Genomic DNA, 13,712 nt, shown 5'->3' on the forward strand with positions numbered 1-13,712 from the left:
TTTTGTTGCCTCCGACCCCCAGGATAGAAAAACATTTTGAAACCTGATTGCACATTAACATGATACCAGATCATATTCTAGTAGATCATTTGGCTACTGCAATAAATGTTGATGTTTTTAAAACCAGGCTTTTTGTAAAACACAAAAGACGTCATTTCTCAGCCACTTAATGGCCCCCAAGGATAAAATTAAAATTTTCGTAACCTTATTGCGCATCTTAAAGACACCCAAATCATACTGTTATTCCAAGAGATGATTTGTCTACTGTTGAAATTGTAAGAGGAGTTTAGGAAACCGGGTCTTTTAAAAAGACGTCATTTTTACCAATTATTTGACCCCCAGGACTAGAAAAATCAAAGTATCATTTAATTTGGGAATGCCTCATTATTAAATATTCTTGCACTTTTTTAGTAGTCTTTTTAGGTCAAAGATATTTATTAAGAATCTACAATTATTTAATACTATGTTGATACTAGTGCAAATCCATTTTGTCTACAAGGTTCGTTCTCAAAATACTTGTGTTTCTGTGAATGGTTTCAAATCTCTTAAGTTTTTATTCTAAAGGTCTGAAATACAATGTAAACAAATACGAAAAACTTAACAGTTTGAACACTTTCTTGCAGAAATGGTCTGTTATCTTTTATCTATTAATTGGATTATGTACAAAGCTTTTTCTCTATTATTAAGCATCTTAGATATAAACTAAGTACATATGTAGAATAAAAAGGAAGGAGTCCACAAAGAATATGAAAACCTTGACTCCTAAACTCCAGTGTTGTGCAAAAGATTTATTGCTATGATCTGTAATTAAAAATTATATTATAGTATATAGACTAGCTTACAAATTAAATGCTTCAGTTCTTATTGTTTATCGCAATGTACTTTTTTGATAATAAAGTAGAAATTGTTCCGAATATTTATTTACTCCATGCTAATAGGAAATCTATGTGAAATGAATTGTACGATGAAAAAGATCTTTAAACCCGATTTTCTTTATGCTCCTTTTATCCCTACCATAAAATTGGCACTATTGTATATGTAATTCTTTTAATAAGTTTCGGTGCATTGAATTTTTTTTTTCGACATTTTTCGATATCTCGATATTTCGATATTTGTAAATTTCGGAAAAAAAAAGTTAATCATCGTGGATCATTTGTTTTTTAATTTTTGTTGTTAATATCTTGTATTGTCCCTATTCTACCTGAATTTAAATTACAGATTGACAAGTTGTAACTGAACTGTCTACAGGTCTTTTTTACTATATTTTTAGGACCCGAAAAGTTATACCTTTTTAATGGATGGCTTTTTGTATTTGGATAGTAATTCGGAATTACTGTCAAAATTATTTTCACAACTGTGGTATATGAATTTGAATGCATCGATAGAATTATCGGATAATGAAATCATATACCGGGCATTGTCTTCCTCCATTTACCCAAAGTGTGTAGAAGCATTTAGTAAGTATCGCGATTTATCGCCTTTTCTTGATTTCTAATTGGAATGGTAAAAACAATTTTGCTTTGCTTAACTTGCATTTTTACACTTGCTTTTCCTTGTTATTTTAATTCCCATAATATTTTTTTTACATAATTTGTTGAAATTTTACATATTGTTTTTTTCAGTTTTGGAAAAAGTTGTTATTGCAGGCATGGATCAATCTGCTCGACGTTATCTATCTAGATCTGTAACACTAATGGGATTATTGTTTCAAAACCTTCTCAGGAATACAGTGGAAATTAAAATGCTGGAGTTAATTACTGCAAAGAAGGATACATTTCTTGCAGTTGCACAAGTATTTGAGAAGTACAAGGAAACAAGTCTTCCTTTGACATCATCGGCATTGAAAAATATTGTTTTGTGCCGAGAAAAAGATTTAAAAAGGTTACAGGAGGTTATAACTACTGTTCAGAAACTGCAGTTTTTCTTCAAAGAAATAAGTGAAAGTAAGTAAACAAATACAACTGCCGTCTTTCAAAATGATTTCAAAGAACTATGTATGATATAAGTTGAATTTGGCCCCCATAATTCGCCATTTTGTAAAGTGTTTCGAATACAATAAAATGTTATGTTATATTTTAGAAGAGTTGATGTTAAATATATTTTTCACCTAATTATTTGATTTATTTGCACTCACTGGCATTATATGACGTCAGAAATGACGCTATCTCTATAATTTAATCAAAATTAGTCCAAAATTGACATCTTTTTATGAATGGGAAATAGAGCGCATGCTTGAACAAGGAAAACTTTTTGTCACTAATTAGTCTTGGCTAGATACATCTCTGGTTAAAATACTTTGTTTGCTCAAGCATGCGCTCTATGTTTTATAAAAGAAAAGCTACTTAAAAACAAGCTGTTTTATGCTAAAAATGCCATAATGGCGGGAAAAGGTTGTCTTTACGATGTCATATTTCTAAACTGTGGGCAGTTGAATCAAAATGAACATTATGTAAAAACATCACATATATATCTGTACAAAGAAAAAGAATTACAGTCAAATGATGATGTTCATTTTAGGGGGCCATTTTAGGCCAATATCGTATATAGTCCTTATATGAAAGTTAGCTGTTTTAAAAAATATGCAGGTATAATATGATAGTTTTATCCTGCCAAAAATATGATTCTCAGGAATTAAACTTTGGAAAGGAATTTTTGTATGATAATTCTTGAAATAAATAATCCACGAAAAAGTCCTATTATTTACATTGAAAAAATTCTTTCATTTTTTTAAAGCAACATCGTCAACCTTTATATTTATTCAATATCGTGTACAATTAGGATACGTTTTCACTTAAATGAAATAGGCAACATTTAAATATACATAAACCAAAAAATAAAAAATAAATAACAGCTTATACTTAAGTGTAATTGGTTAATATCATTATGATATTGGGGCAGTCAAATTTTATTTTTCTCTTTTTGTTGTTCTTAACAATGTTTTATAAATGCATTTCTAAAGGTAATTCAAAATGAGTGCCTGTCGTAGAGTTATTAGCAAGATTCAGAGCTCATAATTCTTTGAAATGTAAACAAAGCTCATGCCATGTTTTTGTCAACATTGGTTTAATATACCGTTTAAAGTTTATTTAAGCTGATTGTTCTATCTGTTAATTCGTTTTGAACCTTGTTTCATTCATTTCAAGCCTTTACTTGGAATTTTCTTGCAAACATTCAGGATGTACTTGTAAACAAAAACATGACTTGAGCTTTGTTTACATTACACATCTGTATCTCGCTTGTATAATTCAGTGACTGGAACTCTAATTTTAGTTGGCTTTAAGAAATGCAATTAAGCATTATAAAAATTAAAAAATAGGAAAAATAAGTTTTGACCAAATTTTTTACAATATCCCTTTAAGATGTATAATGTTTTACTTTGATTTGAAACAAATCATATTAACATACGTCATTTTTGTTGCACAGTTACTCTGACAATATTTCTAATTAATCTTTGTTTACCCAATTTCTAGTTTTTAAACATTCTTGTTTTGTGCTGAGAAAATCAAAGTACTGAAGTACTGAGAGCTGGGCTTTTTTTGTGTGTCTTTATGCATATTGTGTAGTAAAGACTGAAAATCTATCTCTCTCTCTCTCTCTCTCTCTCTCTCTCTCTCTCTCTCTCTCTCATGCTTTTAATGTCGGCAAAGCGTCAAAGAGCGACTAAATTTTGTAAGCGGCTATAAACAAAAATATGTCTGACTAGTAAAAAAAAGTTCAACAGTTGCTGCCTTGAATTTTGCAATAAGCGTTATACATTCAATCCCCATTTCTTCAACGCGCAGCAAAGTAGTTCATGGAAATTAATGCGCATTGTATGTGTCCCAAATGCATAGTCTTGTTTTTAAAACACGTTATTAATAAGAAAACTAATAAAAGATAGACACTTCTCTCGAGATAAAGAAAAAGAAGCAAAATGCCAACACTTTTGTCAAAACGAATCTTTGTGTAACTATTTGGTATAGCAGAAGCTTTTACTTTGACGCTGTTTGGTTTTTTGTTTACTTTTTAAGTTGTGCTATTTATAGTAACATTGGCGATTTGCCTGCCTACAGCCAGGACTCTACTTTTAGCAGAGCCCGGCTAAAAATCATGCAACGCAGTCTAATATCGTTATTTTTCATGTATAACGCAAGTTTTGCAGGTTGTAGGTTTGTAGATTGTTCGTGTATTTTCATTGTTTTAAATTTTAAAGTATTCACTTCATCAAACGTGTTCTGGAATTTTTTAAAAGACAAATAAAAAAACTATATAGATTTACCTGCTGAATTAAAGGAATCAGCATTTTGTTATCAGGCTTTTTAACTTTTAATGATCTTAAATCTTTTCCCGAATTTAATGTGTATTCCTCTAACAAATAACTTTTTGTAGACAGCAGGATTAGAATAATGGAAATTGACGAAAGAACATTGGAAAATTGGAGATCGTTGGTAATCGGAGAGGTTTGTGCTATTCCAGAAGAAAGCGGAGGGTTTGCTGAATACCAGCCAAATGTTGTTTTGTTCATCGATTTACTTTCAAAATTGGATTTCATTGTAAAAAATATGTTTTGCTACAATGAAAGTAAAACATTCCATACAATTATGAAAAACATCTCTAAATTGCACAGGAGATCGGCAGACTTTCAATTTGTTGATGTTATTGACACAATTCTTATCCCGACAACAGAGACTTGGGATGAAATTTGCTTTAAAATGAAAACAGGATCCATTTCTGTTCATGAAATAGAAAAATATTGTTTCAATGATTTTAATGATGATGAACTGTACGATGAGTTAGTTGCAATGAACAGAGGAAGAAAAGAAAAATGGATTAAGGATAGGATCACTCAGTTACAACGATTTCGAATGTTTTCAAAAACAGTGTCAGTTGCAAAGCTTTTCTTGAGAGTGAGGGATGAATTCGATATCGATGGTTCATTCGAAAATCTAGAACTTATTGCAAAATCGGTAAAAATGCTTTAATTAAATGCCGTAAAGAATTTCCCTTATTTACCTTACCAGCATTCTTGTTTATAATTACCTTTTCGATGCATTTTAGGATACGGAAAAAGATATCCCCTTGGTGGATCTGAAAATGTCAGTCGAGAAATTTAACCAAAAGTTAGAGAAAATAACTGAGAATCAAAAAAAGAGCATCGCTGCCTTCACAAAAGCTAAAAATCTTGTGCAGTGGATGCGATCTGCACTGCCAGGTTAACATTCATTTTTAGCTCACCGAGACGAAGTCAAGGAGAGCTTATGCTATACCCTCGGCGTCGGCGGTGGCGTCGGCGTCGGCGTCGGCGTCCGGACCTGGTTAAAGTTTTTGTTGCAGGTCCTGTATCTAAGCTATTACTTGTCCTGTCTTCACCAAACTTGCATGGATGATGCATCTGGACCTACTTATGGACCTGAAAGACTTGGATGCTGAATCTGGGTCCTAAATTTCAGATGCTGGAGGAGGTTAAGGTCGTTGGACCAGGTTAAAGTTTTTGTTGCAGGTGCCCTTTGATAGCAATAACTTAGTTACTGCTGGTCCTTACTTCACCAAACTTGCATGGATGGTGTGTCTTATGATACTGATGCACCAGACAGGTTTGAGTGCTGAATCTGAGCTATAGGTTGCGGATGCTGGAGGAGGTTAAGGTTTTTGGAGCAGGTTAAAGTTTTTGTTGCAGGTGCCCATTGATAGCAATATCTAAGTTACTACTGGTCCTAACTTCACCAAACTTGTATGAATTATGCGTCTTATGATACTAATGCACCTGACAAGCTTGAATGCTGAATATGAGCAATAGGTTTCGGATGCTGGAAGAGGTTAAGGTTTTTAGAGCTGGTTAAAGTTTTTGTTGCAGTTGCCCTCTGATGATGATATCTTAGTTACTACTGGTCCTAACTTCACCAAACTTGTATGGATGGTGCGTCTTATGATACTGATGCACCTGACAAGCTTGAATGCTGAATCTGAGCAATAGGTTTCGGATGCTGGAGGAGGTTAAGGTTTTAAAAGCTGGTTAAATAAAGTTTTTGAAACAGGTGCCCTCTGATGATGATATCTTAGTTATTACTTGTCCTTACTTCACCAGACTTCCATGGATGGTGTGTCTTATGATACTGATGCACCTGACAGGCTTGAATGCTGAGTGTGAGCCATAGGTTTCGGATGCTGGATAAAGTTAAGTTTTTTGGAACAGGTCACAAGTTTAATAGATGATAGTACTATTTCAAACTTGCATAGTTGATTTAACTGTAATATGAATGAATCGCAGAGGTAACTTCAGATGCAGAGCTTGATCTCCTTTATCAAGGATGCTAAAAAATAGTTCTTAGTTATTACAGGTCCTAACTTCACCAAACTTGAATGTATGGTGTGTCTTATGATACAGATGCACCTGACAGGCATGGATGCTGAATCTGAGCTATAGGTTGCGGATGCTGGAGGAAGTAAAGGTTTTAATTGCTAGTGCCCTCTGATGATGATATCTTTGTTATTACTGGTCCAAACTTCACCAAACTTGCATGGATGATGCGTCTTATGATACCAATGCACCTGATGGGCTTGAATGCTGAATCTCAGCCATAGGTTTCGGATGCTGGATGAGGTTTAGTTTTTTGGAACAGGTCACATGTTTTATAGATGAAAGCTTGCATAGTTGATTTAACTTTATTATAAATTAAACGCAGAGGTTGCTTCGGATGCAGAGCCTGATCTCCATTATCAAGGATGCTAAAGAAATCTCCTACCTCACTCAAACCAGCTTGATAGATAGATGTGTTTGTTGATAAATGATATAACATGATTCCTATGATATTTTATGATATGAAACAATATTGTTTGATATGATATAATATGATATCATATGTTATATTATAAAAAGTTATATGATATGATATGATATTGTATCAATTTTTTTGATATTTTATGATATGATATTGTATCATGATATTGTTATATATAGTATTGTAAATTATGATACAATATTGTATAATATTATATTGTATTTTTAATATATTATTTTATCACATGGTACAATTACATAAGATATTGCAAAATATTATATTGTGTCCTATGATACAATATTGTAAATTCTATAATATTGTATCATACAATATTGTATAATATGATATTGGTTTCAGTAATATAGAATTACATCACATGAAATTGTATTATATGATATTGTAATATTATATAATATTGTATCATACGATATTGTATGATATGATATTGGTTTATATAATATATTATCATATCACATGAAATTGTATTATATGATATTGTAATATATATTATTGTGTCTTATGATACTATATGTTTAATATAATAATGTATTTTATAATATTTTACTTTATCACATAATATTGTATCATTTGATAAGATACAATGTTGGAATCAAATTATATTGTATTATATGATATAATATCATATAATGTATCAAATATGTTTCAGTGTCACTCAATACAATATCATACTATATTATACAATATAATATCATGTTTCAATGTTATGATGTATTATGTAATATGATATTGTAATATAATACTATATTGTATTATATTTTATGATATTGTATTATGTGATTAAATACAATTAGGTATAACACAATACAATGTCATATCATACGTTACAATATCATATCTCATTATTGTTTATTACGGTATTTTATTGTATAATATGATATATATTATAAATATGACATGATGCAATATTTAATTTTATATCATTGAATTGATTAACATATGAACATATGATTATCATAAAAAAATTTATCAGATGATATACGATATTTTGTCAAAACAGAATCCATGAATATCCAAGATCATAAAGTTTGATTTTCATATAAAATGATAAAGGTGGTCTTATGAAGGTGATGTCTCATAAGGATGATGCTCCGTCTCGGTGAGCTTAGTAATCTATGATTACCTATGTTTTTCTTTTGGTATAAAAACTCTTTTATTAAAAACGTCAGGTTGGAAATTCCATTTCTTTTACTTTTTTCACAGGGGGAATAAAAGACTTAAAGATTTACGCGGATTTGGCCTTATTGTCTGTAGAAGGAGATGAACACGTTGGGAGAGTAACACACTTACACTCTGCAGCAATTGGGTATTCTTCAGTGATATATGGCGATATGAATGGAGAAGTTAAAATGATTAACACATGGAAAGAGGTTTGGCAAAATTTAGAAAAGGACGATGCCCTTCCAAAAAAGCTGGTAACTATTCAACCATTATTTAAAAAAACCCACAAAAATGTGCCACAAATCATGAAAGATGGTTTTGTTAGGAAAAAATTAATTAATTGTCAATTGACAAATTAAGACATAAATTAAATTTTTAACTTCCTTTGCACGTTTAAAGTTTCGTTCAAATGATCAACAGGTTCATTTATGCTGGTACAGTGTAAACGTAAAATAAAAAGATGTAAAAATCGATTTCACTGTCTATTTGGTTTTATCTCACTAACTATGGCGAAACATTTTTTTGTGAGGGAGGTCAAAAAATTTCTATCAACGGGATTCACTATGGTAAATGACTTACGAGATGTAGCCTTATACAGGATTAAAAAGTATTTATGTTTAATTACACACTTCAGTATAATATGGAGCAGAAATTAAACCGAAACAAGTTAAAATTTGCAAAGGGACTTGAGCAAGTCTTATGGGTTATATATAATTGTTTTAATTTTGGTTAACAGGAAGAATCAAACCGTGTTTTGAACTGGTTTATTGAAATCAAAGAAGCACATGGTTCCGTAGAGGTTACGTCACTGAAACAAGTTGATGCCATCAAAGATCGTGGCATTTTCAAAGTTGGTAACTCTGGAAAAGCTGTTAAAAACTCGCATCAACTGGTAAGTAATTACACAATTAAATCAACCCTTTCACTTTCCAATTTTGCATTTTATCAATCAATGCGTATTGAATTCTCTCCTGAATGAATGATTTTTTTAAAATAGGATTTGCAGGACGTTATTTGGCTGCATGTTCCCGCAGCAAGATTTGCAACAAATGACAGGCAAGAAGTTGTCCGAGAGGATTCAAACAGTGAACATAGCAAAAGTGAAGATGAAAGGGAAGAAAATGATCGATCTTTGACAACTCTTAAGCTCGAAAAAATAGAACTTGAAGGGGAAGGACGTGACTATACGCTAGGTGAAATGACGGATTTACAAAGCAGACTCATGCTTGTTACTGGCAAAGCGGACGCAGGGAGAGAGAGTATAGAACGATTTACATCAGTAAGTAAAGTTGTGTTAAAAAGACAATGAATGGGGTAATAAAGTTTATTTGGTATTATTGATTTTTTTCATATCAATTTTTAAGTTTGATGATGATACATGTACTAGTATTTATTTGCAAAACGTTTTCATAGATATTTGACAATGTTACACGACTTGGAAAGGTCTTTCTCCAACTTCAAACATCAGGCTGTATTCTTTTCAAAAGTTGGACATTTGAGTTCCATTGTAACCCAAATGCTGGCAGCAGTGTCATGATTAGAACACGTGAACATTCTGTTGTTAAGGGAACAAATTTTCCGCAACACGATGAAGACTCACGAAATGCTTATAGTAATGTCAACGAATACATTCGAAAAATTGCGGATTTCTTGGAAAGTTGCTATGAGGAATGGATTGATTACATTGCAGGGAAAAGGAAAGTATTCTATCCTTTGAACTTCTACACTGTAGATCAAATGGTTCTACTGCAACAGGAAATTGCAAGGTACAGAAATGGGAATCAAGTTACACAATTCCTCGGTCCTCTTCTTTCAGTGGTTAAATCCCACTGTTCGCTTAATCCTGATTTGGATGATGCAATTAACAAAGTACAAGAGAATTTACTAGCTCGAGAGCAAACCTCGGAAATGGAAAATGAAAGTGAAAAAAATACCCATACAGATGCTATTAGAGAGTTTTTACAGGTCGCTGAAGGAACAGGAATTTCTCGTAAGCATGCATTGCGAGCAATTCAGTCACAGGAATTCGATATAGCAGACACAGATGCAGGTATATACCAAAATTGAGCGTGTTTTGATTTTGTTGCTCCAAAAATTAAAGTTTTCCAAATAATTAAAAAAAATGTATCCTTCAAAGGGTTGATATGGTGTATGTCAAATGATGAAAAAGACGATGAAGAGGAATATATTCAAGACAATACTTCAGAAATAAATACCACAGCAGCAAAGGATACCACTTTTGGAGATAAACTTAAAGAGTTTATGGAGGAATTAGAGGAAAACATGAGGTATTGATTAAAGTATTAAATTAAAACTCAAATTCTGTATTTGTCGTTGCTTACTTAAATTTGAAAAAATATAAGATTTATTGTTTTTGATTAACAACTAATTCACTTTAAAAAAATCAGACAACAAGAAGTTGCTCAAGTCATCCTTAATCTTGACGTGACCTGGAAAAAGTTTCTTAGTTGTGCGTCCTCTAGCGCAACTGACTTTCTCAGCATAGAACATCTTGGAATGATTCTTGACGTCTTGTACAAAGGGGGTATGATTTAAGATATTATTTTTAAGCAGAAAAACTAGGTTGGAAAAAATAGTTGCATGTGTGCGAGATTCATGTTCTGGCATATTCTTTTCTTCAGAAAACTGCATTCTAAAAAGAACCCTTATTGACCCATTGAAATGTGGAAAACCAAATCTGATTGTTTGTCCACAAAGTAAGTCACATATAAGTGTTTACCAAGTAAAACAAGACATTGATTATTATTTGTTATTTCCTTTTAAAATCATTAAAGTATGCTTTTTATGGAAGCCTGTTAGTGCCACATTTAAAATGTAAAAAGAAAAGTTTATAAAGAAAAACTCTTGGTAAATATATAAAAACACACATAGATAAGATAAATCATATTATAGAAAGTAAATTGGACATTTGTTGGATAGATGACAGTAATAAAAGACACAGAATAATAAGATCAGGCTCCATCGTCACCAACTAACCTCAAGTCAATACTCGGCCTCAAGTCTAAGTATAACCCTCAAATACATCCACTTAATTATTTGAGGTGAAATCAGAGTTCAGTGATTTGAAAATTTTCGTGACGGTGTGGCCTGATCTAAAATTACCTAGCTAATTCTTAGTTGATGTTCCCCGTCATTTTCGATCAGGTGGTAGAACTGGTATTTGTTTAGAGATATGCTTCAAATATATATAAGCAGTACTAGTAAGATGATACATAAAAGTAACAGTGATAAATACTGATCTTCACTAAATTCAGCCTAGCGGCTGCATTATAAACCCCACCTCCGGAAGAGAGGATCAGCGATATTATGCTCCCAAGGCTGGCAGTTTAAGATTCAATAGCTAACTGACTGACCCACTTGATTTCAGAATGTTCTTGAGAAGTTGTCAGAAAATGACCCCCCCCCCCACCCAAAAAAAAACAACAACAAAACAAACAAAACAAAAAACCAAACAAACAACAAAACAAACAAACAAACAAACAAAACAAAACAACAACAAAACAAGCAAAGAAACAAAATATATTATCTAGCCTGTTGACGGGGATTTGCAATCTGAGCATTGAGATATTCACTTTGACAAGGTAAATGTAACACAATTATCATTTTCTGTTACGGTACTATCTCATAATTAGAATTAAGTAAGAAAATTCACGTTTACCCGGACACAAATTATCTGATCCTGCACAGTCACTGAGATGCTATATGAATACAGCTACTTACATCTTTTCGCAAACAAACTAGTAAAAGCGCAGGATTAGTTAAAGAATAACTGAATACATCGTAAAATATTTTCATATTAAGCCAAATCCGGTTAACCAACCCCTCTCCACTCTTTTATCGACCAAGTTTGCTGTCAAAATATCAACAAACCTTCCGACGCCGCTGTACCAATGCTTATTACAAACTCCTTGAGGTTGGGATTTATTTGCAAAGGGGACAGTGTAAGCTCAAATTTGTTGTGTTTACAATGGTTAATATGTGTATCGTAAATGCTTAGTCAAAATTTGAAAGTTAAAATTTGAGTTACAAGCAGATCCTGAGTTTGAAATTATTTGTTTTTTAAACAATGCTGAATTCTTATATAGTTTGCACATTCGTTTAAATGAAATGTTTGTTCTTCTATTGATAATATTATAAATTTATGAACACATTAAATTAGTTTATATCGTGTTTGCCTCGATACATTTTATCAAAGTAATGATAATCTCCATACTTAATTATTTGTAAATATTTATTGAAAATAAATATTTCACCTCAGAAAGTGTCTCGATCCCTTTAAATGTCCGTGATCTCTGCTCATCTACTAGTAAATGGAATGAAGGAAAATTAATATTCTAGACAATTGTTTTGCAAATTTGATAGAAAATATATTTAATGTAGAACCTTAGATTTAGGTAAAGTATGGACAAAATATATCAGCGTTTATATACAACAGTAACACAAGATACGGAAAAGAAATATTGACAGAAAAAAAAATTAAATTTGAAAATTTAGGTAAGGGTGCCTTATGTTCTCCCTTTAAATCCGCTACGGATAATAAATTGCTGTTTATCGTCTCTGTAGGCGGGGTTTGCCATACAGACGTTAGGTTGACCTCGGTGATGGTTACTAAGTAGAACATTTTTGCTATATCACCGCTGTTTTTATGTATCACAGTACTGTTTATATATACACGATCTAGCGTTATATATACACACACAATTCTTTATATATATTAGTACAAAGCTGCTTATATTTTTATACTTGTTTTATATATATGTTTGTGTTTTTATATACACAATGAGATTTTCTTTTATAGACTTTTCTTTTTATATATTTTGTATGACACTAACAGGCTTCTGTGACTTTGAACTTACAATTTTTGAATATCTTAATCGAGTTTGTTGATATTTTTGATAATAATCTGTATTCTTTGTTCACATCTTATGTTAATTACATTAGGCGAAGTGATTCCTATGGTATTGACTATATACATGATCGATCCGAATATACCTCTGCCCTCAAGAAATGACGTTTTGTTGTGTACTGATCATACTACAAAAGAAGAGGTAAGTTTCGAATAAAACTTCAGAAGCAAATAATTAATAAGTTACGACAAATCAAGATGCATATTTCATATGCCATCTAAATGGCCTTATTAAAAAATGAATAAACTATATGAACTATATGAACTTTTCATTCCGTTTAATTTGATCTCATATATTTTAAGCATACAAGCAATCGCATTAGTTTAATATCGTATTATGATATGATAGTCTTCTTTGTTTTGAATCATATGAACACAAGAATTTCTTCAGAAACGCTGAAATCGAAGCTTTGTAATGTTAAATGCAATTCTTTTTATTCAAATGTTTTTGATTACATTTTCTCTACAACAATTTCATTTAAGCTACATATATACATATTATTCCAAAAAACCGGTATCATAATGTTAATTATATGAAATTAAAATAAAATGTGAACTGTCTCTTTTAGGTAACTCGCTGACCATTGACACAATATTTAAGGCCTTTTTCAGTTTTTATATAAAAATTCAGAAATGTACACATTTAAAATTGTTTTTTTAAATTAAATATGTTAACAAATTAATCAAAAACTTTTATACCAAGCTATCAAAACCTTATTTATAGAATGCTAACACCACGCATTAAATCCTCGTGAAAAAATAATCTAGAATTTTATAGTTTTAGATGATTAATACAAGCCCATTAGGCATTTATATTTAGATATTTAAAAATGGTTCACACAATACAA

The 13,712-nt window shown here is 31.5% G+C and overlaps 1 protein-coding gene across 5 annotated transcripts in view; it reads left to right on the forward strand.

Moving 5' to 3' along the window:
• LOC128186104 (E3 ubiquitin-protein ligase RNF213-like) overlaps positions 1-13,712 on the forward strand; it is a 166,975-nt gene that overhangs the window by 15,666 nt on the left and 137,597 nt on the right. For 4 of the 5 annotated variants that reach the window (XM_052855834.1, XM_052855835.1, XM_052855832.1 and 1 more), the window contains exons 14-25: positions 1,271-1,457; positions 1,623-1,943; positions 4,369-4,946; positions 5,038-5,191; positions 7,980-8,191; positions 8,674-8,829; positions 8,935-9,216; positions 9,351-9,987; positions 10,075-10,225; positions 10,346-10,482; positions 10,580-10,654; positions 12,900-13,006. In XM_052855834.1, coding sequence (XP_052711794.1) covers positions 1,271-1,457; positions 1,623-1,943; positions 4,369-4,946; positions 5,038-5,191; positions 7,980-8,191; positions 8,674-8,829; positions 8,935-9,216; positions 9,351-9,987; positions 10,075-10,225; positions 10,346-10,482; positions 10,580-10,654; positions 12,900-13,006 — 2,997 coding nt within the window. The remainder of the gene's footprint in view (positions 1-1,270; positions 1,458-1,622; positions 1,944-4,368; positions 4,947-5,037; positions 5,192-7,979; positions 8,192-8,673; positions 8,830-8,934; positions 9,217-9,350; positions 9,988-10,074; positions 10,226-10,345; positions 10,483-10,579; positions 10,655-12,899; positions 13,007-13,712) is intronic. The other variant, XM_052855833.1, reaches the window with a different exon arrangement.

This window comes from Crassostrea angulata, chromosome 5 (assembly GCF_025612915.1).
Source record: "Crassostrea angulata isolate pt1a10 chromosome 5, ASM2561291v2, whole genome shotgun sequence".
Classification (NCBI taxonomy): domain Eukaryota; kingdom Metazoa; phylum Mollusca; class Bivalvia; order Ostreida; family Ostreidae; genus Magallana; species Magallana angulata.